This window comes from Ranitomeya variabilis, chromosome 1, assembly GCF_051348905.1.
Source record: "Ranitomeya variabilis isolate aRanVar5 chromosome 1, aRanVar5.hap1, whole genome shotgun sequence".
Taxonomy (NCBI): domain Eukaryota; kingdom Metazoa; phylum Chordata; class Amphibia; order Anura; family Dendrobatidae; genus Ranitomeya; species Ranitomeya variabilis.
This window is the reverse complement of record NC_135232.1, coordinates 1,165,033,067-1,165,059,713: the sequence shown is the minus strand read 5'-3', so window position 1 is coordinate 1,165,059,713 and position 26,647 is coordinate 1,165,033,067. Positions and strand designations below refer to the sequence as shown.

Here is a 26,647-nt window from a genome sequence, read left to right as displayed (position 1 = left end):
AGCACGGAGGGGCTCCACCAGAGAAGCACAGAGGGGCCCACCGGAGCAGCACGGAGGGGCCCACCAGAGCAGCACAGAGGGGCCCAACGAGGCAGCACAGAGGGGCCCACCAGAGAAGCAAGGAGGGGCCCACCGAAGCAGCACGGAGGGGACCCACAGGAGCAGCATGGAGGGGCCCACCAGAGCAGCACAGAAGGGCCCACCAGGGCAGCACAGAGGGCCCCACTGAAGCAGCACGGAGGGGCTCCACCGGAGCAGCACAGAGGGGACCCACAGGAGCAGCACGGAGGGGCCCACCAGGGCAGCACAGAGGGCCCAAACGGAGAAGCACAGAGGGGCCCACCAGAGCAGCAGAGGGGCCCACCAGAGCAGCAAGGAGGGGCCCACCAGAGCAGCACAGAGGGGACCCACAGGAGCAGCATGGAGGGGCCCACCAGAGCAGCACAAAGGGCCCCAACGGAGCAGCACGGAGGTGCCCACCAGAGCAGCGAGGGGCCCACCAGAGCAGCACAGAGGGGACCCACAGGAGCAGCAAGGAGGGGCCACCAGAGCAGCACAGAGGGGCCCACAGGAGCAGCATGGAGGGGCCCACCAGAGCAGCACAAAGGGCCCCAACGGAGCAGCACGGAGGGGCCCACCAGAGCAGCAAGGAGGGGCCCACCAGAGCAGCACAGAGGGGACCCACAGGAGCAGCAAGGAGGGGCCACCAGAGCAGCACAGAGGGGCCCACCAGAGCAGCAAGGAGGGGCCCACCAGAGCAGCACAGAGGGGACCCACAGGAGCAGCACGGAGGGGCCCACCAGAGCAGCACAAAGGGCCCCAACGGAGCAGCACGGAGGGGCCCACCAGAGCAGCAGAGGGGACCCACAGGAGCAGCACGGAGGGGCCCACCAGAGCAGCACAGAGGGGACCCACAGGAGCAGCACGGAGGGGCCCACCAGAGCAGCACAAAGGGCCCCAACGGAGCAGCATGGAGGGGCCCACCAGAGCAGCTAAAGGGCCCCAACGGAGCAGCACGGAGGGGCCCACCAGAGCAGCAGAGGGGACCCACAGGAGCAGCACGGAGGGGCCCACCAGAGCAGCACAGAGGGGACCCACAGGAGCACGGAGGGGCCACAAGAGCAGCAAGGAGGGGCTCCACCGGAGCAGCAAGGAGGGGACCCACAGAAGCAGCAGAGGGGCCCACCAGAGCAGCACGGAGGGGCCCACCAGAGCAGCACGGAGGGGCCCACCAGAGCAGCACGGAGGGCTCCACCGGAGCAGCACAGAGGGGCCCACCTGAGCAGCACGGAGGGGCTCCACCGGAGCAGCACGGAGGGGCCCACCGGAGCAGCACAGAGGGGCCCACCGGAGCAGCACGGAGGGACTGAAAGGAGCAGCACGGAGGGGCCACCAGAGCAGCACGGAGGGCCCACACGGGCAGACACTGACCTGTGTGATGAGCGAGGAGCTCAGGGCCACGCTCCCCTCCTTGGACTGCAGCTGGCGGTGGGAGAAGTTCAGGCCGTCGGCCGAGGCGCTCACCATGTTGACGGTGTTGGCGTGGACCACGGTGAAGTAGGTGAGGCTCTTGTCGCTGATGGGCAGCACGCTCAGGTTGTTGTACAGGGAGGAGGCGCTGCTCTTCATCTGCACACTCTTATCCTTACGGTACATGGCGCCTGCAGGGCAAGCGGAACCACCAGGAAAAGTAAGTGAACCCCGGGGCCGGATAACGTCACAGAGGAGCCAAAGGGGAGAGGTGACAGGCACAGGGGATATATAACAGGGGGGTCTCTGTATAGAGGGGGATATATAACAGGGTCTCTGTATACAGGGGATATATAACAGGGGTCTCTGTATACAGGGGAAAAATAACAGGGGGTCTGTATAGAGGGGGATATATAACAGGGGGGTTCTCTGTATACAGGGGGTATATAACAGGGGGGTCTCTGTATACAGGGGATATATAACAGGGGGGTCTCTGTATACAGGGGATATATAACAGGGGTCTCTGTATACAGGGGGATATATAACAGGGGGGTCTCTGTATACAGGGGGATATATAACAGGGGTCTCTGTATACAGGGGATATATAACAGGGGGGTCTGTATACAGGGGATATATAACAGGGGGTCTCTGTATACAGGGGATATATAACAGGGGGGTCTGTATACAGGGGATATAAAACAGGGGGTCTCTGTATACAGGGGGATATATAACAGGGGTCTCTGTATAGAGGGGAATATATAACAGGGGGGTCTCGGTATAGAGGGGGATATATAACAGGGGGTCTCTGTATAGAGGGGGATATATAATAGGGGATCTCTGTATACAGGGGATATATAACAGGGAGGTCTGTATACAGGGGGATATATAACACGGGGGTCTCTGTATACAGGGGATATATAACAGGGGTCTCTGTATACAGGGGATATATAACAGGGGGTCTCTGTATAGAGGGGGATATATAACAGGGGGGTCTGTATAGAGGGGGATATATAACAGGGGGTCTCTGTATACAGGGGATATATAACAGGGGGGTCTCTGTATACAGGGGATATATAACAGGGGGGTCTCTGTATACAGGGGATATATAACAGGGGGTCTCTGTATACAGGGGATATATAACAGGGGTCTCTGTATACAGAGGATATATAACAGGGGGGTCTCTGTATAGAGGGGGATATATAACAGGGTCTCTGTATACAGGGGATATATAACAGGGGTCTCTGTATACAGGGGGATATATAACAGGGTCTCTGTATACAGGGGATATATAACAGGGGTCTCTGTATACAGGGGAAAAATAACAGGGGGTCTGTATAGAGGGGGATATATAACAGGGGGGTTCTCTGTATACAGGGGGTATATAACAGGGGGGTCTCTGTATACAGGGGATATATAACAGGGGGGTCTCTGTATACAGGGGATATATAACAGGGGTCTCTGTATACAGGGGGATATATAACAGGGGGGTCTCTGTATACAGGGGGATATATAACAGGGGTCTCTGTATACAGGGGATATATAACAGGGGGGTCTGTATACAGGGGATATATAACAGGGGGTCTCTGTATACAGGGGATATATAACAGGGGGGTCTGTATACAGGGGATATAAAACAGGGGGTCTCTGTATACAGGGGGATATATAACAGGGGTCTCTGTATAGAGGGGAATATATAACAGGGGGGTCTCGGTATAGAGGGGGATATATAACAGGGGGTCTCTGTATAGAGGGGGATATATAATAGGGGATCTCTGTATACAGGGGATATATAACAGGGAGGTCTGTATACAGGGGGATATATAACAGGGGGGTCTCTGTATACAGGGGATATATAACAGGGGTCTCTGTATACAGGGGATATATAACAGGGGGTCTCTGTATAGAGGGGGATATATAACAGGGGGGTCTGTATAGAGGGGGATATATAACAGGGGGTCTCTGTATACAGGGGATATATAACAGGGGGGTCTCTGTATACAGGGGATATATAACAGGGGGGTCTCTGTATACAGGGGATATATAACAGGGGGTCTCTGTATACAGGGGATATATAACAGGGGATCTCTGTATACAGGGGGATATATAACAGGGGTCTCTGTATACAGGGGATATATAACAGGGGGTCTCTGTATAGAGGGGGATATATAACAGGGGGTCTCTGTATACAGGGGATATATAACAGGGGGTCTCTGTATACAGGGGGATATATAACAGGGGTCTCTGTATACAGGTGATATATAACAGGGGTCTCTGTATACAGGGGATATATAACAGGGGGTCTCTGTATAGAGGGGGATATATAACAGGGGGCTCTGTATAGAGGGGGATATATAACAGGGGGGTCTCTGTATAGAGGGGGATATATAACAGGGGGTCTCTGTATAGAGGGGGATATATAACAGGGGGTCTCTGTACACAGGGGATATATAACAGGGGGGTCTCTGTATACAGGGGGACATATAACAGGGGGGTCTCTGTATAGAGGGGGATATATAACAGGGGGTCTCTGTATAGAGGGGGATATATAACAAGGGGTCTCTGTATAGAGGGTGATATGTAACAGGGGGGTCTCTGTATAGAGGGGGATATATAACAGGGGGTCTCTGTATAGAGGGGGATATATAACAGGGGGTCTCTGTATAGAGGGGGATATATAACAGGGGTCTCTGTATAGAGGGGATATATAACAGGGGGTCTCTGTATAGAGGGGGATATATAACAGGGGTCTCTGTATAGAGGGGATATATAACAGGGGGTCTCTGTATAGAGGGGGATATATAACAGGGGTCTCTGTATAGAGGGGATATATAACAGGGGGTCTCTGTATACAGGGGGATATATAACAGGGGGTCTCTGTATACAGGGGGATATATAACAGGGGGTCTCTGTATACAGGGGATATATAACAGGGGGGTCTGTATAGAGGGGGATATATAACAGGGGTCTCTGTATACAGGGGATATATAACAGGGGTCTCTGTATACAGGGGGATATATAACAGGGGGTCTCTGTATAGAGGGGGATATATAACAGGGGGTCTCTGTATACAGGGGGATATATAACAGGGGGTCTCTGTATACAGGGGGATATATAACAGGGGTCTCTGTATACAGGGGATATATAACAGGGGGTCTCTGTATACAGGGGATATATAACAGGGGGTCTCTGTATAGAGGGGGATATATAACAGGGGTCTCTGTATACAGGGGGATATATAACAGGGGGTCTCTGTATAGAGAAGGATATATAACAGGGGGGTCTCTGTATAGAGGGGGATATATAACAGGGGGGTCTCTGTATACAGGGGGATATATAACAGTGGGGTCTCTGTATAGAGTGGGATATATAACAGGGGGGTCTCTGTATACAGGGGATATATAACAGGGGGGTCTCTGTATACAGGGGATATATAACAGGGGGGTCTCTGTATAGAGGGGGATATATAACAAGGGGTCTCTGTATAGAGGGGGATATATAACAGGGGGGTCTCTGTATAGAGGGGGATATATAACAAGGGGGTCTCTGTATACAGGGGATATATAACAGGGGGGTCTCTGTATACAGGGGGATATATAACAGGGGGGTCTCTGTATACAGGGGATATATAACAGGGGGGTCTGTATACAGGGGGATATATAACAGGGGGGTCTCTGTATACAGGGGATATATAACAGGGGTCTCTGTATACAGGGGATATATAACAGGGGGTCTCTGTATACAGGGGGATATATAACAGAGGGTCTCTGTATACAGGGGGATATATAACAGGGGGTCTCTGTATACAGGGGGATATATAACAGGGGTCTCTGTATACAGGGGATATATAACAGGGGGGTCTCTGTATAGAGAAGGATATATAACAGGGGGGTCTCTGTATAGAGGGGGATATATAACAGAGGGGTCTCTGTATACAGGGGGATATATAACAGGGGGGTCTCTGTATAGAGGGGGATATATAACAGGGGGGTCTCTGTATACAGGGGATATATAACAGGGGGGTCTCTGTATAGAGGGGGATATATAACAGGGGGTCTCTGTATAGAGGGGGATATATAACAGGGGGTCTCTGTATAGAGGGGGATATATAGCAGGGAGGTCTCTGTATAGAGGGGGATATATAACAGGGAGGTCTCTGTATAGAGGGGGATATATAACAAGGGGGTCTCTGTATACAGGGGATATATAACAGGGGGGTCTCTGTATATAGGGGATATATAACAGGGGGGTCTCTGTATACAGGGGATATATAACAGGGGGTATATAACAGGGGGGTATCTGTATACAGGGGATATATAACAGGGGGGTCTCTGTATACAGGGGGATATATAAAAGGGGGTCTCTGTATACAGGGGATATATAACAGGGGGGTCTCTGTATAGAGGGGGATATATAACGGGGGGTCTCTGTATACAGGGGATATATAACAAGGGGGTCTCTATAGAGGGGGAAATATAACAGGGGGGTCTCTGTATACAGGGGATATATAACAGGGGGGTCTCTGTATAGAGGGGGATATATAACAGGGGGTTCTCTGTATAGAGGGGGATATATAACAAGGGGGTCTCTGTATACAGGGGATATATAACAGGGGGGTCTCTGTATACAGGGGGATATATAACAGGGGGGTCTTTGTATACAGGGGATATATAACAGGGGGGTCTCTGTATACAGGGGATATATAACAGGGGGTATATAACAGGGGGGTCTCTGTATACAGGGGATATATAACAGGGGGGTCTCTGTATACAGGGGGATATATAAAAGGGGGGTCTCTGTATACAGGGGATATATAACAGGGGGGTCTCTGTATAGAGGGGGATATATAACAGGGGGGTCTCTGTATACAGGGGATATATAACAGGGGGTCTCTGTACAGAGGGGGATATATAAAAGGGGGTCTCTGTATACAGGGGGATATATAACAGGGGTCTCTGTATAGAGGGGGATATATAACAGGGGGTCTCTGTATAGAGGGGGATATATAACACGGGGTCTCTGTATAGTGGGGGATATATAACAGGGGGTCTCTGTATAGAGGGGGATATATAACAGGGGTCTCTGTATAGAGGGGGATATATAACAGGGGTCTCTGTATACAGGGGGATATATAACAGGGGGTCTCTGTATAGTGGGGGATATATAACAGGGGGTCTCTGTATAGAGGGGGATATATAACAGGGGTCTCTGTATAGAGGGGGATATATAACAGGGGGTCTCTGTATAGAGGGGGATATATAACAGGGGGTCTCTGTATAGAGGGGGATATATAACAGGGGGTCTCTGTATACAGGGGGATATATAACAGGGGGTCTCTGTATACAGGGGGATATATAACAGGGGTCTCTGTATAGTGGGGGATATATAACAGGGGGTCTCTGTATAGAGGGGGATATATAACAGGGGTCTCTGTATAGAGGGGGATATATAACAGGGGTCTCTGTATACAGGGGGATATATAACAGGGGGTCTCTGTATAGTGGGGGATATATAACAGGGGGTCTCTGTATAGAGGGGGATATATAACAGGGGTCTCTGTATACAGGGGGATATATAACAGGGGGTCTCTGTATAGAGGGGGATATATAACAGGGGGTCTCTGTATAGAGGGGGATATATAACAGGGGTCTCTGTATACAGGGGGATATATAACAGGGGGTCTCTGTATAGTGGGGGATATATAACAGGGGGTCTGTATAGTGGGGGATATATAACAGGGGGTCTGTATAGTGGGGGATATATAACAGGGGGTCTCTGTATACAGGGGGATATATAACAGGGGTCTCTGTATACAGGGGGATATATAACAGGGGGTCTCTGTATAGTGGGGGATATATAACAGGGGGTCTCTGTATAGAGGGGGATATATAACAGGGGGTCTCTGTATACAGGGGATATACAACAGGGGTCTCTGTATACAGGGGGATATATAACAGGGGGTCTCTGTATAGTGGGGGATATATAACAGGGGGTCTGTATAGTGGGGGATATATAACAGGGGGTCTGTACAGAGGGGGATATATAACAGGGGGTCTGTATAGAGGGGGATATATAACAGGGGGTCTCTGTACAGAGGGGGATATATAACAGGGGGTCTGTATAGTGGGGGATATATAACAGGGGGTCTCTGTACAGAGGGGGATATATAACAGGGGGTCTGTATAGTGGGGGATATATAACAGGGGGTCTCTGTATAGTGGGGGATATATAACAGGGGGTCTGTATAGTGGGGGATATATAACAGGGGGTCTCTGTATAGTGGGGGATATATAACAGGGGGTCTGTATAGTGGGGGATATATAACAGGGGGTCTCTGTATAGTGGGGGATATATAACAGGGGGTCTGTATAGTGGGGGATATATAACAGGGGGTCTCTGTACAGAGGGGGATATATAACAGGGGGTCTGTATAGTGGGGGATATATAACAGGGGGTCTATAACCTCTATACAGAGACCCCCTGTTATATATCCCCCTCTATACAGAGACCCCCTGTTATATATCCCCCTCTATACAGAGACCCCTGTTATATATCCCCCTCTATACAGAGACCCCCTGTTATATATCCCCCACTATACAGAGACCCCCTGTTATATATCCCCCTGTATACAGAGACCCCTGTTATATATCCCCCTCTATACAGAGACCCCTGTTATATATCCCCCTCTATACAGAGACCCCCTGTTATATATCCCCCACTATACAGAGACCCCGTGTTATATATCCCCCTCTATACAGAGACCCCCTGTTATATATCCCCCTCTATACAGAGACCCCTGTTATATATCCCCCTGTATACAGAGACCCCCTTTTATATATCCCCCTCTGTACAGAGACCCCCTGTTATATAACAGGGGGTCTCTGTATACAGGGGGATATATAACAGGGGTCTCTGTATAGTGGGGGATATATAACAGGGGGTCTCTGTATAGAGGGGGATATATAACAGGGGTCTCTGTATAGAGGGGGATATATAACAGGGGTCTCTGTATACAGGGGGATATATAACAGGGGGTCTCTGTATAGTGGGGGATATATAACAGGGGGTCTCTGTATAGAGGGGGATATATAACAGGGGTCTCTGTATACAGGGGGATATATAACAGGGGGTCTCTGTATAGAGGGGGATATATAACAGGGGGTCTCTGTATAGAGGGGGATATATAACAGGGGTCTCTGTATACAGGGGGATATATAACAGGGGGTCTCTGTATAGTGGGGGATATATAACAGGGGGTCTGTATACAGGGGGATATATAACAGGGGTCTCTGTATACAGGGGGATATATAACAGGGGGTCTCTGTATAGTGGGGGATATATAACAGGGGGTCTCTGTATAGAGGGGGATATATAACAGGGGGTCTCTGTATACAGGGGATATACAACAGGGGTCTCTGTATACAGGGGGATATATAACAGGGGGTCTCTGTATAGTGGGGGATATATAACAGGGGGTCTGTATAGTGGGGGATATATAACAGGGGGTCTGTACAGAGGGGGATATATAACAGGGGGTCTGTATAGAGGGGGATATATAACAGGGGGTCTCTGTACAGAGGGGGATATATAACAGGGGGTCTTGTTGTGAATTTGGATTCTGGGCTCCCCCGGTGGCTACTGGTGGAATTGAACTGGTGTCTTCATCTTCTCTGTTCACCTGTTCCCATCAAGATGTGGGAGTCGCTATATAACCTTGCTGCTCTGTTAGTTGCTTGCCAGTCAACAATGTTATCAGAAGCCTCTCTGTGCTTGTTCCTGCTCCTAGACAACTACTAGATAAGTTGGACTCTTGTCCATGTTTGTTTTTGCATTTTGGTTCCAGTTCACAGCTGTAGTTTCGTTACTGTGTCTGGAAAGCTCTTGTGAACAGGAATTGCCACTCTGGTGTTATGAGTTAATGCTAGAGTTTTAAAGTAATTTCTGGATGGTGTTTTGATAGGGTTTTCAGCTGACCATGAAAGTGTCCTTTCTGTCTTCTGCTATGTAGTAAGTGGACCTCAAATTTGCTAAACCTATTTTCATACTACGTTTGTTATTTCATCTTAATTCACCGCCAATACATGTGGGGGGCCTCTGTCTCCTTTTGGGGTATTTCTCTAGAGGTGAGCTAGGACTAATATTTTCCTCTGCTAGCATTATTTAGTCCTCCGGCTGGTGCTGGGCATCTAGAATCAACGTAGGCATGCTACCCGGCCACTGCTAGTTGTGTGTTAGGTTTAGTTCATGGTCAGCTCAGTTCCCATCTTCCAAGAGCTAGTTCCTATATATGCTTATGCTATGATCTCTTGCCATTGAGATCATGACAGTTTGACCGGCCACTAAAGGGTTAAAATCCTTGGCTGAGAAAGGAGAGAAATAAGTAGTCTGCTGAAATTTTTTTTTTTTTTTTCTCGCCTTTGAATGGCTCTGTGTCCACCTGTTTGTAATGGATCTTCAGAGTGTAACTGCAGGTTTGAATAATCTCGCCACGAAGGTACAAAATTTGCAAGATTTTGTTTGTCATGCACCTGTATCTGAGCCGAGAATTCCTTTGCCGGAATTTTTCTCGGGGAATAGATCTGGGTTTCAGAATTTTCGAAATAATTGCAAATTATTTTTGTCCCTGAAATCTCGCTCTGCCGGAGACCCTGCACAGCAGGTCAGGATTGTGATTTCCTTGCTCCGGGGCGACCCTCAAGACTGGGCTTTTTCATTGACACCAGGGGATCCTGCGTTGCTCAATGTGGATGCGTTTTTTCTGGCCTTGGGGTTGCTTTATGACGAACCTCATTTGGAGCTTCAGGCAGAAAAAACTTTGATGTCCCTATCTCAGGGGCAAGATGAAGCGGAAATTTACTGCCAAAGATTCCGTAAATGGTCTGTGCTTACTCAGTGGAATGAGTGCGCCCTGGCGGCGACTTTCAGAGAGGGTCTCTCTGATGCCATTAAGGATGTTATGGTGGGGTTCCCTGTGCCTGCGGGTCTGAATGAGTCCATGACAATGGCTATTCAGATCGATAGGCGTTTGCGGGAGCGCAAACCAGTGCACCATCTGGCGGTGTCCACTGAGAAATCGCCAGAGAGTATGCAGTGTGATAGAATTCTGTCCCGAAGCGAGCGGCAGAATTTTAGACGGAAAAATGGGTTGTGTTTCTATTGTGGTGATTCTACTCATGTTATATCAGCATGCTCTAAGCGCACTAAAAAGCTTGGTAAATCTGTTTCCATTTGCACCTTACCGTCTAAGTTTATTCTATCTGTGACCCTGATTTGCTCTTTGTCATCTATTACTACGGACGCCTATGTCGACTCTGGCGCCGCTTTGAGTCTTATGGATTGGTCCTTTGCCAAACGCTGTGGGTATGATTTAGAGCCTTTGGAGACTCCTATTCCTCTGAAGGGGATTGACTCCACCCCATTGGCTAATAATAAACCACAATACTGGACACAAGTAACTATGCGTATTAATCCGGATCACCAGGAGATTATTCGCTTTCTGGTGCTGCATAATCTACATGATGATTTGGTGCTAGGATTGCCTTGGCTGCAATCTCACAACCCAGTCCTCGACTGGAAAGCTATGTCTGTGTTGAGCTGGGGATGTAAGGGGGCTCATGGGGATGTACCTGTGGTTTCCATTTCATCATCTATTCCCTCTGAAATTCCTGAGTTCCTGTCTGACTATTATGACGTCTTTGAAGAATCCAAGCTTGGTTCGTTACCTCCGCACCGAGAGTGCGATTGTGCCATAGATTTAATTCCGGGTAGTAAATACCCAAAGGGTCGTTTATTTAATCTGTCTGTGCCTGAACATGCTGCTATGCGAGAATATATAAAGGAGTCCTTGGAAAAGGGACATATTCGTCCATCGTCATCTCCCTTAGGAGCCGGTTTTTTCTTTGTGTCAAAAAAAGACGGCTCTTTGAGACCATGTATTGATTATCGGCTTTTGAATAAAATCACTGTTAAATATCAATACCCATTGCCGTTGCTGACTGATTTGTTTGCTCGCATAAAGGGGGCCAAGTGGTTCTCTAAGATTGACCTTCGTGGGGCGTATAATTTGGTGCGAATCAGGCAGGGGGATGAGTGGAAAACCGCATTTAATACGCCCGAGGGCCACTTTGAGTATTTAGTGATGCCTTTTGGTCTTTCTAATGCTCCGTCAGTTTTCCAGTCCTTTATGCATGATATTTTTCGCGATTATTTGGATAAATTTATGATTGTGTATCTGGATGATATTCTGATTTTTTCGGATGACTGGGACTCTCATGTCCAGCAAGTCAGGAGGGTTTTTCAGGTTTTGCGGTCTAATTCTTTGTGTGTGAAGGGTTCTAAGTGTGTTTTTGGGGTACAGAGGATTTCCTTTTTGGGATATATTTTTTCCCCCTCTTCCATTGAAATGGATCCTGTCAAGGTTCAAGCTATTTGTGATTGGACGCAGCCCTCTTCTCTTAAGAGTCTTCAGAAATTTTTGGGCTTTGCTAACTTTTATCGTCGATTTATTGCTGGTTTTTCGGATATTGCTAAGCCATTGACCGATTTGACTAAGAAGGGTGCTGATGTTGCTGATTGGTCCCCTGACGCTGTGGAGGCCTTTCGGGAGCTCAAGCGCCGTTTTTCCTCTGCCCCTGTGTTGCGTCAGCCTGATGTTGCTCTACCTTTTCAGGTTGAGGTCGACGCTTCTGAGATCGGAGCTGGGGCAGTGTTGTCGCAGAAAAGTTCTGACTGCTCCGTTATGAGGCCTTGTGCCTTCTTTTCCCGTAAATTTTCGCCCGCTGAGCGGAATTATGATGTTGGGAATCGGGAGCTTTTGGCCATGAAGTGGGCTTTTGAGGAGTGGCGCCATTGGCTTGAGGGGGCCAGACATCAGGTGGTGGTATTGACTGACCACAAAAATTTAATTTACCTTGAGTCTGCCAGGCGCCTGAATCCTAGACAGGCGCGCTGGTCATTATTTTTCTCTCGGTTTAATTTTGTGGTGTCATACCTACCGGGTTCTAAGAATGTTAAGGCGGATGCCCTTTCTAGGAGTTTTGAGCCTGACTCACCTGGTAACTCTGAGCCCCCAGGTATCCTTAAGGATGGAGTGGTATTGTCAGCCGTTTCTCCAGACCTGCGGCGGGCCTTGCAGGAGTTTCAGGCGGATAGACCGGATCGTTGCCCACCTGATAAACTGTTTGTTCCTGATGATTGGACCAGTAGAGTCATCTCTGAGGTTCATTCTTCTGCGTTGGCAGGTCATCCTGGCATTTTTGGTACCAGGGATTTGGTGGCAAGGTCCTTCTGGTGGCCTTCCCTGTCACGAGATGTGCGAGGCTTTGTGCAGTCTTGTGACGTTTGTGCTCGGGCCAAGCCTTGTTGTTCTCGGGCTAGTGGATTGTTGTTGCCCTTGCCTATTCCTAAGAGGCCTTGGACGCACATCTCGATGGATTTTATTTCAGATCTGCCTGTTTCTCAGAAGATGTCTGTCATCTGGGTGGTGTGTGACCGTTTCTCTAAGATGGTCCATTTGGTTCCTCTGCCCAAGATGCCTTCTTCTTCCGAGTTGGTTCCTCTGTTTTTTCAAAATGTTGTTCGTTTGCATGGTATTCCTGAGAATATCGTTTCTGACAGAGGGACCCAATTCGTGTCTAGATTTTGGCGGGCATTCTGTGCTAGGATGGGCATAGATTTATCTTTTTCGTCCGCTTTCCATCCTCAGACGAATGGCCAGACCGAGCGGATTAATCAGACCCTGGAGACAGATCTGAGGTGTTTTGTGTCTGCTGACCAGGATGATTGGGTTGCTTTTTTGCCATTGGCGGAGTTCGCTCTCAATAATCGGGCCAGCTCTGCCACTTTGGTGTCCCCGTTTTTCTGTAATTCGGGGTTTCATCCTCGATTTTCCTCTGGTCAGGTGGAATCTTCGGATTGTCCTGGAGTGGATGCTGTGGTGGAGAGATTGCATCAGATCTGGGGGCAGGTGGTGGACAATTTGAGGTTGTCCCAGGAGAAGACTCAGCTTTTTGCCAACCGCCACCGTCGTGTTGGTCCTCGGCTTTGTGTTGGGGATTTGGTGTGGTTGTCTTCTCGTTTTGTCCCTATGAGGGTCTCTTCTCCTAAGTTTAAGCCTCGGTTCATTGGCCCGTATAAGATATTGGAGATTCTTAACCCTGTTTCCTTCCGTTTGGACCTCCCTGCATCCTTTTCTATTCATAACGTTTTTCATCGGTCATTATTGCGCAGGTATGAGGTACCGGTTGTGCCTTCCGTTGAGCCTCCTGCTCCGGTGTTGGTTGAGGGTGAGTTGGAGTACGTTGTAGAGAAAATCTTAGACTCTCGTGTTTCCAGACGGAGACTCCAGTATCTGGTCAAGTGGAAGGGATACGGCCAGGAGGATAATTCTTGGGTGAATGCATCTGATGTTCATGCCTCTGATCTGGTTCGTGCCTTTCATAGGGCCCATCCTGATCGCCCTGGTGGTTCTGGTGAGGGTTCGGTGCCCCCTCCTTGAGGGGGGGGTACTGTTGTGAATTTGGATTCTGGGCTCCCCCGGTGGCTACTGGTGGAATTGAACTGGTGTCTTCATCTTCTCTGTTCACCTGTTCCCATCAAGATGTGGGAGTCGCTATATAACCTTGCTGCTCTGTTAGTTGCTTGCCGGTCATCAATGTTATCAGAAGCCTCTCTGTGCTTGTTCCTGCTCCTAGACAACTACTAGATAAGTTGGACTCTTGTCCATGTTTGTTTTTGCATTTTGGTTCCAGTTCACAGCTGTAGTTTCGTTACTGTGTCTGGAAAGCTCTTGTGAACAGGAATTGCCACTCTGGTGTTATGAGTTAATGCCAGAGTTTTAAAGTAATTTCTGGATGGTGTTTTTGATAGGGTTTTCAGCTGACCATGAAAGTGTCCTTTCTGTCTTCTGCTATGTAGTAAGTGGACCTCAAATTTGCTAAACCTATTTTCATACTACGTTTGTTATTTCATCTTAATTCACCGCCAATACATGTGGGGGGCCTCTGTCTCCTTTCGGGGTATTTCTCTAGAGGTGAGCTAGGACTAATATTTTCCTCTGCTAGCATTATTTAGTCCTCCGGCTGGTGCTGGGCATCTAGAATCAACGTAGGCATGCTACCCGGCCACTGCTAGTTGTGCGTTAGGTTTAGTTCATGGTCAGCTCAGTTCCCATCTTCCAAGAGCTAGTTCCTATATATGCTTATGCTATGATCTCTTGCCATTGAGATCATGACAGGGTCTGTATAGTGGGGGATATATAACAGGGGGTCTCTGTACAGAGGGGGATATATAACAGGGGGTCTGTATAGTGGGGGATATATAACAGGGGGTCTCTGTATAGTGGGGGATATATAACAGGGGGTCTGTATAGTGGGGGATATATAACAGGGGGTCTCTGTATAGTGGGGGATATATAACAGGGGGTCTGTATAGTGGGGGATATATAACAGGGGGTCTCTGTATAGTGGGGGATATATAACAGGGGGTCTGTATAGTGGGGGATATATAACAGGGGGTCTCTGTACAGAGGGGGATATATAACAGGGGGTCTGTATAGTGGGGGATATATAACAGGGGGTCTCTGTATAGTGGGGGATATATAACAGGGGGTCTGTATAGTGGGGGATATATAACAGGGGGTCTCTGTATAGTGGGGGATATATAACAGGGGGTCTGTATAGTGGGGGATATATAACAGGGGGTCTCTGTATAGTGGGGGATATATAACAGGGGGTCTGTATAGTGGGGGATATATAACAGGGGGTCTCTGTACAGAGGGGGATATATAACAGGGGGTCTGTATAGTGGGGGATATATAACAGGGGGTCTCTGTATAGTGGGGGATATATAACAGGGGGTCTGTATAGTGGGGGATATATAACAGGGGGTCTCTGTATAGTGGGGGATATATAACAGGGGGTCTGTATAGTGGGGGATATATAACAGGGGGTCTCTGTATAGTGGGGGATATATAACAGGGGGTCTGTATAGTGGGGGATATATAACAGGGGGTCTCTGTACAGAGGGGGATATATAACAGGGGGTCTGTATAGTGGGGGATATATAACAGGGGGTCTCTGTATAGTGGGGGATATATAACAGGGGGTCTGTATAGTGGGGGATATATAACAGGGGGTCTCTGTATAGTGGGGGATATATAACAGGGGGTCTGTATAGTGGGGGATATATAACAGGGGGTCTCTGTATAGTGGGGGATATATAACAGGGGGTCTGTATAGTGGGGGATATATAACAGGGGGTCTCTGTACAGAGGGGGATATATAACAGGGGGTCTGTATAGTGGGGGATATATAACAGGGGGTCTCTGTATAGTGGGGGATATATAACAGGGGGTCTGTATAGTGGGGGATATATAACAGGGGGTCTGTACAGAGGGGGATATATAACAGGGGGTCTGTATAGTGGGGGATATATAACAGGGGGTCTGTATAGTGGGGGATATATAACAGGGGGTCTCTGTACAGAGGGGGATATATAACAGGGGGTCTGTATAGTGGGGGATATATAACAGGGGGTCTCTGTATAGTGGGGGATATATAACAGGGGGTCTGTATAGTGGGGGATATATAACAGGGGGTCTCTGTACAGAGGGGGATATATAACAGGGGGTCTGTATAGTGGGGGATATATAACAGGGGGTCTCTGTATAGTGGGGGATATATAACAGGGGGTCTGTATAGTGGGGGATATATAACAGGGGGTCTCTGTACAGAGGGGGATATATAACAGGGGGTCTGTATAGTGGGGGATATATAACAGGGGGTCTGTATAGTGGGGGATATATAACAGGGGGTCTGTATAGTGGGGGATATATAACAGGGGGTCAGTACAGAGGGGGATATATAACAGGGGTCTCTGTATAGAGGGGGATATATAACAGGGGGTCTGTATAGTGGGGGATATATAACAGGGGGTCTCTGTATAGTGGGGGATATATAACAGGGGGTCTGTATAGTGGGGGATATATAACAGGGGGTCTGTACAGAGGGGGATATATAACAGGGGGTCTGTATAGTGGGGGATATAAAACAGGGGGTCTGTATAGTGGGGGATATATAACAGGGCGTCAGTACAGAGGGGGATATATAACAGGGGGTCTGTATAGAGGGGGATATATAACAGGGGGTCTGTATCGTGGGGGATATATAACAGGGGGTCTCTGTATAGTGGGGGATATATAACAGGGGGTCTCTGAATAGTGGGGGATATATAACAGGGGGTCTCTGTATAGAGGGGGATATATAACAGGGGGTCTCTGTATAGTGGGGGATATATAACAGGGGGTCTGTATAGTGGGGGATATATAACAGGGGTCTCTGTATAGTGGGGGATATATAACAGGGGGTCTGTATAGTGGGGGATATATAACAGGGGTCTCTGTATAGAGGGGGATATATAACAGGGGGTCTGTATAGTGGGGGATATATAACAGGGGGTCTCTGTATAGTGGGGGATATATAACAGGGGGTCTGTATAGTGGGGGATATATAACAGGGGGTCTCTGTACAGAGGGGGATATATAACAGGGGGTCTGTATAGTGGGGGATATATAACAGGGGGTCTCTGTATAGTGGGGGATATATAACAGGGGGTCTGTATAGTGGGGGATATATAACAGGGGGTCTGTACAGAGGGGGATATATAACAGGGGGTCTGTATAGTGGGGGATATATAACAGGGGGTCTCTGTATAGTGGGGGATATATAACAGGGGGTCTGTATACAGGGGGATATATAACAGGGGGTCTCTGTACAGAGGGGGATATATAACAGGGGGTCTGTATAGTGGGGGATATATAACAGGGGGTCTCTGTATAGTGGGGGATATATAACAGGGGGTCTGTATAGTGGGGGATATATAACAGGGGGTCTCTGTACAGAGGGGGATATATAACAGGGGGTCTGTATAGTGGGGGATATATAACAGGGGGTCTCTGTATAGTGGGGGATATATAACAGGGGGTCTGTATAGTGGGGGATATATAACAGGGGGTCTCTGTACAGAGGGGGATATATAACAGGGGGTCTGTATAGTGGGGGATATATAACAGGGGGTCTGTATAGTGGGGGATATATAACAGGGGGTCTGTATAGTGGGGGATATATAACAGGGGGTCAGTACAGAGGGGGATATATAACAGGGGTCTCTGTATAGAGGGGGATATATAACAGGGGGTCTGTATAGTGGGGGATATATAACAGGGCGTCAGTACAGAGGGGGATATATAACAGGGGGTCTGTATAGAGGGGGATATATAACAGGGGGTCTGTATAGTGGGGGATATATAACAGGGGGTCTCTGTATAGTGGGGGATATATAACAGGGGGTCTCTGTATAGTGGGGGATATATAACAGGGGGTCTCTGTATAGTGGGGGATATATAACAGGGGGTCTCTGTATAGTGGGGGATATATAACAGGGGGTCTGTATAGTGGGGGATATATAACAGGGGTCTCTGTATAGAGGGGGATATATAACAGGGGGTCTGTATAGAGGGGGATATATAACAGGGGGTCAGTACAGAGGGGGATATATAACAGGGGGTCTGTATACAGGGGGATATATAACAGGGGGTCTGTATAGTGGGGGATATATAACAGGGGGTCTCTGTATAGTGGGGGATATATAACAGGGGGTCTGTATAGTGGGGGATATATAACAGGGGGGTCTCTGTACAGAGGGGGATATATAACAGGGGGTCTGTATACAGGGGGATATATAACAGGGGGTCTCTGTATAGTGGGGGATATATAACAGGGGGTCTGTATAGTGGGGGATATATAACAGGGGGTCTCTGTATAGTGGGGGATATATAACAGGGGGTCTGTATAGTGGGGGATATATAACAGGGGTCTCTGTATAGTGGGGGATATATAACAGGGGGTCTGTATAGTGGGGGATATATAACAGGGGGTCTCTGTACAGAGGGGGATATATAACAGGGGGTCTCTGTATACAGGGGATATATAACAGGGGGTCTCTGTATACAGGGGGATATATAACAGGGGGTCTCTGTATAGTGGGGGATATATAACAGGGGGTCTCTGTATAGAGGGGGATATATAACAGGGGTCTCTGTATAGAGGGGGATATATATAACAGGGGGTCTCTGTATACAGGGGGATATATAACAGGGGGGTCTCTGTATACAGGGGGATATATAACAGGGGGTCTCTGTATACAGGGGGATATATACCAGGGGTCTCTGTATACAGGGGGATATATAACAGGGGGTCTGTATAGAGGGGGATATATAACAGGGGTCTCTGTATACAGGGGGATATATAACAGGGGTCTCTGTATACAGGGGGATATATAACAGGGGGTCTGTATAGTGGGGGATATATAACAGGGGGGTCTCTGTATAGAGGGGGATATATAACAGGGGGTCTCTGTATAGAGGGGGATATATAACAGGGGTCTCTGTATACAGGGGGATATATAACAGGGGTCTGTATACAGGGGGATATATAACAGGGGGTCTCTGTATAGTGGGGGATATATACAGGGGGTCTGTATACAGGGGGATATATAACAGGGGGTCTCTGTATACAGGGGGATATATAACAGGGGGTCTGTATACAGGGGGATATATAACAGGGGGTCTCTGTATAGTGGGGGATATATACAGGGGGTCTGTATACAGGGGGATATATAACAGGGGGTCTCTGTATACAGGGGGATATATAACAGGGGTCTCTGTATAGAGGGGGATATATAACAGGGGGTCTCTGTATACAGGGGGATATATAACAGGGGGTCTCTGTATACAGGGGGATATATAACAGGGGGTCTCTGTATACAGGGGGATATATAACAGGGGGTCTCTGTATACAGGGGGATATATAACAGGGGGTCTCTGTATACAGGGGGATATATAACAGGGGGTCTCTGTATAGAGGGGGATATATAACAGGGGGTCTCTGTATACAGGGGGATATATAAAAGGGGGTCTCTGTATACAGGGGGATATATAACAGGGGGTCTCTATAGTGGGGGATATATAACAGGGGGTCTCTGTATACAGGGGGATATATAACAGGGGTCTCTGTATACAGGGGGATATATAACAGGGGTCTCTGTATAGAGGGGGATATATAACAGGGGGTCTCTGTATACAGGGGGATATATAAAAGGGGGTCTCTGTATACAGGGGGATATATAACAGGGGGTCTCTATAGTGGGGGATATATAACAGGGGGTCTCTGTATACAGGGGGATATATAACAGGGGGTCTCTGTATACAGGGGGATATATAACAGGGGTCTCTGTATACAGGGGGATATATAACAGGGGGTCTCTATAGTGGGGGATATATAACAGGGGGTCTGTATAGAGGGGGAGATATACTGGGGGATCTGTAATTACCGGATTCGCTGCGGTTTTCGGTAGAGGGAATCGCCGTTGCTATGGTAATCTCAAAACGTCATCAGTTGGCGCCGTTCAGCCTCAGTATCCTAGAAACACAATTGTATATGTGACGTAATTTCCGGGGGAGGAGTCTTTGTTGCTTAGTTACGGGTGACAGTTGTTTCCTATAATCGGGGAACATGAGCAGCAAAACCGGAGAGCGGGTCCGGGGCGGCGCCACCTCCCAGGTACTAACGTGTGCGACCGACCGGAGACACGGGGTGTGCTGGGATATATATATATATATACTGCTGTAATAACAGCGGTGTCCTCTGCCCCCTCCTCCTCCTGTAATAACAGCGGTGTCCTCTGCCTCCTCCTCCTCCTCCTGTAATAACAGCGGTGTCCTCTGCCCCCTCCTCCTGTAATAACAGCGGTGTCCTCTGCCCCCTCCTCCTCCTGTAATAACAGCGGCGTCCTCTGCCCCCTCCTCCTGTAATAACAGCGGTGTCCTCTGCCCCCTCCTCCTCCTGTATTAGCGGCGTCCTCTGCCTCCTCCTCCTCCTGTAATAACAGCGGTGTCCTCTGCCCCCTCCTCCTCCTGTAATAACAGCGGTGTCCTCTGCCCCCTCCTCCTCCTGTAATAACAGCGGCGTCCTCTGCCCCCTCCTCCTCCTGTAATAACAGCGGTGTCCTCTGCCCCCTCCTCCTCCTGTAATAACAGCGGCGTCCTCTGCCTCCTCCTCCTCCTGTAATAACAGCGGTGTCCTCTGCCCCCTCCTCCTCCTGTAATAACAGCGGCGTCCTCTGCCCCCTCCTCCTGTAATAACAGCGGTGTCCTCTGCCTCCTCCTCCTCCTGTAATAACAGCGGTGTCCTCTGCCTCCTCCTCCTGTAATAACAGCGGTGTCCTCTGCCCCCTCCTCCTCCTGTAATAACAGCGGTGTCCTCTGCCCCCTCCTCCTCCTGTAATAACAGCGGTGTCCTCTGCCCCCTCCTCCTCCTGTAATAACAGCGGTGTCCTCTGCCCCCTCCTCCTCCTGTAATAACAGCGGTGTCCTCTGCCCCCTCCTCCTCCTGTAATAACAGCGGTGTCCTCTGCCCCCTCCTCCTCCTGTAATAACAGCGGCGTCCTCTGCCCCCTCCTCCTGTAATAACAGCGGTGTCCTCTGCCTCCTCCTCCTCCTGTAATAACAGCGGTGTCCTCTGCCCCCTCCTCCTCCTGTAATAACAGCGGTGTCCTCTGCCCCCTCCTCCTCCTGTAATAACAGCGGTGTCCTCTGCCCCCTCCTCCTCCTGTAATAACAGCGGTGTCCTCTGCCCCCTCCTCCTCCTGTAATAACAGCGGTGTCCTCTGCCCCCTCCTCCTGTAATAACAGCGGTGTCCTCTGCCTCCTCCTCCTCCTGTAATAACAGCGGTGTCCTCTGCCTCCTCCTCCTCCTGTAATAACAGCGGTGTCCTCTGCCTCCTCCTCCTCCTGTAATAACAGCGGTGTCCTCTGCCCCCTCCTCCTCCTGTAATAACAGCGGTGTCCTCTGCCCCCTCCTCCTCCTGTAATAACATCGGCGTCCTCTGCCCTCTCCTCCTCCTGTAATAACAGCGGTGTCCTCTGCCCCCTCCTCCTCCTGTAATAACAGCGGTGTCCTCTGCCCCCTCCTCCTCCTGTAATAACAGCGGTGTCCTCTGCCCCCTCCTCCTCCTGTAATAACAGCGGTGTCCTCTGCCTCCTCCTCCTCCTCCTGTAATAACAGCGGTGTCCTCTGCCTCCTCCTCCTCCTGTAATAACAGCGGTGTTCTCTGCCCCCTCCTCCTCCTGTAATAACAGCGGTGTCCTCTGCCCCCTCCTCCTCCTGTAATAACAGCGGCGTCCTCTGCCCCCTCCTCCTCCTGTAATAACAGCGGTGTCCTCTGCCCCCTCCTCCTCCTGTAATAACAGCGGTGTCCTCTGCCCCCTCCTCCTGTAATAACAGCGGTGTCCTCTGCCTCCTCCTCCTCCTGTAATAACAGCGGTGTCCTCTGCCTCCTCCTCCTCCTGTAATAACAGCGGTGTCCTCTGCCCCCTCCTCCTCCTGTAATAACAGCGGTGTCCTCTGCCTCCTCCTCCTCCTGTAATAACAGCGGTGTCCTCTGCCCCCTCCTCCTCCTGTAATAACAGCGGCGTCCTCTGCCCCCTCCTCCTCCTGTAATAACAGCGGTGTCCTCTGCCCCCTCCTCCTCCTGTAATAACAGCGGTGTCCTCTGCCCCCTCCTCCTGTAATAACAGCGGTGTCCTCTGCCTCCTCCTCCTCCTGTAATAACAGCGGTGTCCTCTGCCTCCTCCTCCTCCTGTAATAACAGCGGTGTCCTCTGCCTCCTCCTCCTCCTGTAATAACAGCGGTGTCCTCTGCCTCCTCCTCCTCCTGTAATAACAGCGGTGTCCTCTGCCCCCTCCTCCTCCTGTAATAACAGCGGTGTCCTCTGCCCCCTCCTCCTCCTGTAATAACATCGGCGTCCTCTGCCCTCTCCTCCTCCTGTAATAACAGCGGTGTCCTCTGCCCCCTCCTCCTCCTGTAATAACAGCGGTGTCCTCTGCCCCCTCCTCCTCCTGTAATAACAGCGGTGTCCTCTGCCCCCTCCTCCTCCTGTAATAACAGCGGTGTCCTCTGCCTCCTCCTCCTCCTCCTGTAATAACAGCGGTGTCCTCTGCCCCCTCCTCCTCCTCCTGTAATAACAGCGGTGTCCTCTGCCTCCTCCTCCTCCTCCTGTAATAACAGCGGTGTCCTCTGCCTCCTCCTCCTCCTCCTGTAATAACAGCGGTGTCCTCTGCCTCCTCCTCCTCCTCCTGTAATAACAGCGGTGTCCTCTGCCCCCTCCTCCTCCTGTAATAACAGCGGTGTCCTCTGCCTCCTCCTCCTCCTCCTGTAATAACAGCGGTGTCCTCTGCCTCCTCCTCCTCCTGTAATAACAGCGGTGTCCTCTGCCTCCTCCTCCTCCTCCTGTAATAACAGCGGTGTCCTCTGCCTCCTCCTCCTCCTCCTGTAATAACAGCGGTGTCCTCTGCCCCCTCCTCCTCCTGTAATAACAGCGGTGTCCTCTGCCTCCTCCTCCTCCTCCTGTAATAACAGCGGTGTCCTCTGCCCCCTCCTCCTCCTCCTGTAATAACAGCGGTGTCCTCTGCCTCCTCCTCCTCCTGTAATAACAGCGGTGTCCTCTGCCCCCTCCTCCTCCTGTAATAACAGCGGTGTCCTCTGCCCCCTCGTCCTCCTGTAATAACAGCGGCGTCCTCTGCCTCCTCCTCCTCCTGTAATAACAGCGGTGTCCTCTGCCCCCTCCTCCTCCTGTAATAACAGCGGTGTCCTCTGCCTCCTCCTCCTCCTCCTGTAATAACAGCGGTGTCCTCTGCCCCCTCCTCCTCCTCCTGTAATAACAGCGGTGTCCTCTGCCTCCTCCTCCTCCTGTAATAACAGCGGTGTCCTCTGCCCCCTCCTCCTCCTGTAATAACAGCGGTGTCCTCTGCCCCCTCGTCCTCCTGTAATAACAGCGGCGTCCTCTGCCTCCTCCTCCTCCTGTAATAACAGCGGTGTCCTCTGCCTCCTCCTGTAATAACAGCGGTGTCCTCTGCCTCCTCCTCCTCCTCCTGTAATAACAGCGGCGTCCTCTGCCCCCTCCTCCTCCTGTAATAACAGCGGTGTCCTCTGCCTCCTCCTCCTGTAATAACAGCGGTGTCCTCTGCCCCCTCCTCCTCCTGTAATAACAGTGGCGTCCTGTGCCCCCTCCTCCTCCTGTAATAACAGCGGCGTCCTCTGCCTCCTCCTCCTCCTGTAATAACAGCGGTGTCCTCTGCCCCCTCCTCCTCCTGTAATAACAGCGGCGTCCTCTGCCCCCTCCTCCTCCTGTAATAACAGCGGCGTCCTCTGCCCCCTCCTCCTCCTGTAATAACAGCGGTGTCCTCTGCCCCCTCCTCCTCCTGTAATAACAGCGGCGTCCTCTGCCTCCTCCTCCTCCTGTAATAACAGCGGTGTCCTCTGCCCCCTCCTCCTCCTGTAATAACAGCGGCGTCCTCTGCCCCCTCCTCCTCCTGTAATAACAGCGGCGTCCTCTGCCCCCTCCTCCTCCTGTAATAACAGCGGTGTCCTCTGCCCCCTCCTCCTCCTGTAATAACAGCGGCGTCCTCTGCCTCCTCCTCCTCCTGTAATAACAGCGGTGTCCTCTGCCCCCTCCTCCTCCTGTAATAACAGCGGTGTCCTCTGCCTCCTCCTCCTCCTGTAATAACAGCGGTGTCCTCTGCCCCCTCCTCCTCCTGTAATAACAGCGGTGTCCTCTGCCCCCTCCTCCTCCTCCTGTAATAACAGCGGCGTCCTCTGCCTCCTCCTCCTCCTGTAATAACAGCGGCGTCCTCTGCCTCCTCCTCCTCCTGTAATAACAGCGGTGTCCTCTGCCCCCTCCTCCTCCTGTAATAACAGCGGTGTCCTCTGCCCCCTCCTCCTCCTGTAATAACAGCGGTGTCCTCTGCCCCCTCCTCCTCCTGTAATAACAGCGGTGTCCTCTGCCCCCTCCTCCTCCTGTAATAACAGCGGCGTCCTCTGCCTCCTCCTCCTGTAATAACAGCGGTGTCCTCTGCCTCCTCCTCCTCCTCCTGTAATAACAGCGGCGTCCTCTGCCCCCTCCTCCTCCTGTAATAACAGCGGTGTCCTCTGCCCCCTCCTCCTCCTGTAATAACAGCGGTGTCCTCTGCCTCCTCCTCCTGTAATAACAGCGGTGTCCTCTGCCTCCTCCTCCTGTAATAACAGCGGTGTCCTCTGCCCCCTCCTCCTCCTGTAATAACAGCGGTGTCCTCTGCCCCCTCCTCCTCCTGTAATAACAGCGGCGTCCTCTGCCTCCTCCTCCTGTAATAACAGCGGTGTCCTCTGCCCCCTCCTCCTCCTCCTGTAATAACAGCGGCGTCCTCTGCCTCCTCCTCCTGTAATAACAGCGGTGTCCTCTGCCTCCTCCTCCTCCTCCTGTAATAACAGCGGTGTCCTCTGCCTCCTCCTCCTCCTGTAATAACAGCGGTGTCCTCTGCCTCCTCCTCCTGTAATAACAGTGGTGTCCTCTGCCCCCTCCTCCTCCTGTAATAACAGCGGTGTCCTCTGCCCCCTCCTCCTCCTGTAATAACAGCGGCGTCCTCTGCCTCCTCCTCCTCCTGTAATAACAGCGGTGTCCTCTGCCCCCTCCTCCTCCTGTAATAACAGCGGTGTCCTCTGCCTCCTCCTCCTCCTGTAATAACAGCGGTGTCCTCTGCCCCCTCCTCCTCCTGTAATAACAGCGGTGTCCTCTGCCTCCTCCTCCTGTAATAACAGCGGTGTCCTCTGCCTCCTCCTCCTGTAATAACAGCGGTGTCCTCTGCCCCCTCCTCCTCCTGTAATAACAGCGGTGTCCTCTGCCCCCTCCTCCTCCTGTAATAACAGCGGTGTCCTCTGCCTCCTCCTCCTGTAATAACAGCGGTGTCCTCTGCCTCCTCCTCCTGTAATAACAGCGGTGTCCTCTGCCTCCTCCTCCTCCTGTAATAACAGCGGTGTCCTCTGCCCCCTCCTCCTCCTGTAATAACAGCGGTGTCCTCTGCCCCCTCCTCCTCCTGTAATAACAGCGGTGTCCTCTGCCCCCTCCTCCTCCTGTAATAGCAGCGGTGTCCTCTGCCCCCTCCTCCTCCTGTAATAACAGCGGTGTCCTCTGCCTCCTCCTCCTCCTGTAATAACAGCGGTGTCCTCTGCCCCCTCCTCCTCCTGTAATAACAGCGGTGTCCTCTGCCCCCTCCTGTAATAACAGCGGTGTCCTCTGCCCCCTCCTCCTCCTGTAATAACAGCGGTGTCCTCTGCCTCCTCCTGTAATAACAGCGGTGTCCTCTGCCCCCTCCTCCTCCTGTAATAACAGCGGTGTCCTCTGCCTCCTCCTCCTCCTGTAATAACAGCGGTGTCCTCTGCCCCCTCCTCCTCCTGTAATAACAGCGGTGTCCTCTGCCTCCTCCTCCTCCTGTAATAACAGCGGTGTCCTCTGCCCCCTCCTCCTCCTGTAATAACAGCGGTGTCCTCTGCCCCCTCCTCCTCCTGTAATAACAGCGGCGTCCTCTGCCCCCTCCTCCTCCTGTAATAGCAGCGGTGTCCTCTGCCCCCTCCTCCTCCTGTAATAACAGCGGTGTCCTCTGCCTCCTCCTCCTCCTGTAATAACAGCGGTGTCCTCTGCCCCCTCCTCCTCCTGTAATAACAGCGGTGTCCTCTGCCCCCTCCTCCTCCTGTAATAACAGCGGTGTCCTCTGCCTCCTCCTGTAATAACAGCGGTGTCCTCTGCCCCCTCCTCCTCCTGTAATAACAGCGGTGTCCTCTGCCTCCTCCTCCTCCTGTAATAACAGCGGTGTCCTCTGCCCCCTCCTCCTCCTGTAATAACAGCGGCGTCCTCTGCCCCCTCCTCCTCCTCCTGTAATAACAGCGGTGTCCTCTGCCTCCTCCTGTAATAACAGCGGTGTCCTCTGCCTCCTCCTCCTCCTGTAATAACAGCGGCGTCCTCTGCCTCCTCCTCCTCCTGTAATAACAGCGGTGTCCTCTGCCCCCTCCTCCTCCTGTAATAACAGCGGCGTCCTCTGCCCCCTCCTCCTCCTGTAATAACAACGGTGTCCTCTGCCCCCTCCTCCTCCTGTAATAACAGCGGCGTCCTCTGCCCCCTCCTCCTCCTGTAATAACAGCGGCGTCCTCTGCCCCCTCCTCCTCCTGTAATAACAGCGGCGTCCTCTGCCCCCTCCTCCTCCTGTAATAACAGCGGCGTCCTCTGCCTCCTCCTCCTCCTGTAATAACAGCGGCGT

The 26,647-nt window shown here is 51.0% G+C and overlaps 2 protein-coding genes across 3 annotated transcripts in view; one reads left to right on the top strand and one right to left on the bottom strand.

Moving 5' to 3' along the window:
* Positions 1-20,207, bottom strand: part of WDR54 (WD repeat domain 54) — a 73,246-nt gene extending 53,039 nt beyond the window's left edge. The window contains exons 1-2 of one of the 2 annotated variants that reach the window (XM_077280450.1): positions 19,855-20,207; positions 1,432-1,661 (exon numbers count right to left, since the gene is read on the bottom strand). In XM_077280450.1, the coding sequence (XP_077136565.1) occupies positions 1,432-1,656 (225 nt within the window). In that variant the 5' untranslated portion in view covers positions 1,657-1,661; positions 19,855-20,207. The remainder of the gene's footprint in view (positions 1-1,431; positions 1,662-19,854) is intronic. The other variant, XM_077280451.1, reaches the window with a different exon arrangement.
* C1H2orf81 (chromosome 1 C2orf81 homolog) overlaps positions 19,862-26,647 on the top strand; it is a 104,597-nt gene continuing 97,811 nt past the window's right edge. Inside the window, exon 1 of the mRNA XM_077280448.1 lies at positions 19,862-20,084. Coding sequence (XP_077136563.1) covers positions 20,037-20,084 — 48 coding nt within the window. The 5' untranslated portion in view covers positions 19,862-20,036. The remainder of the gene's footprint in view (positions 20,085-26,647) is intronic.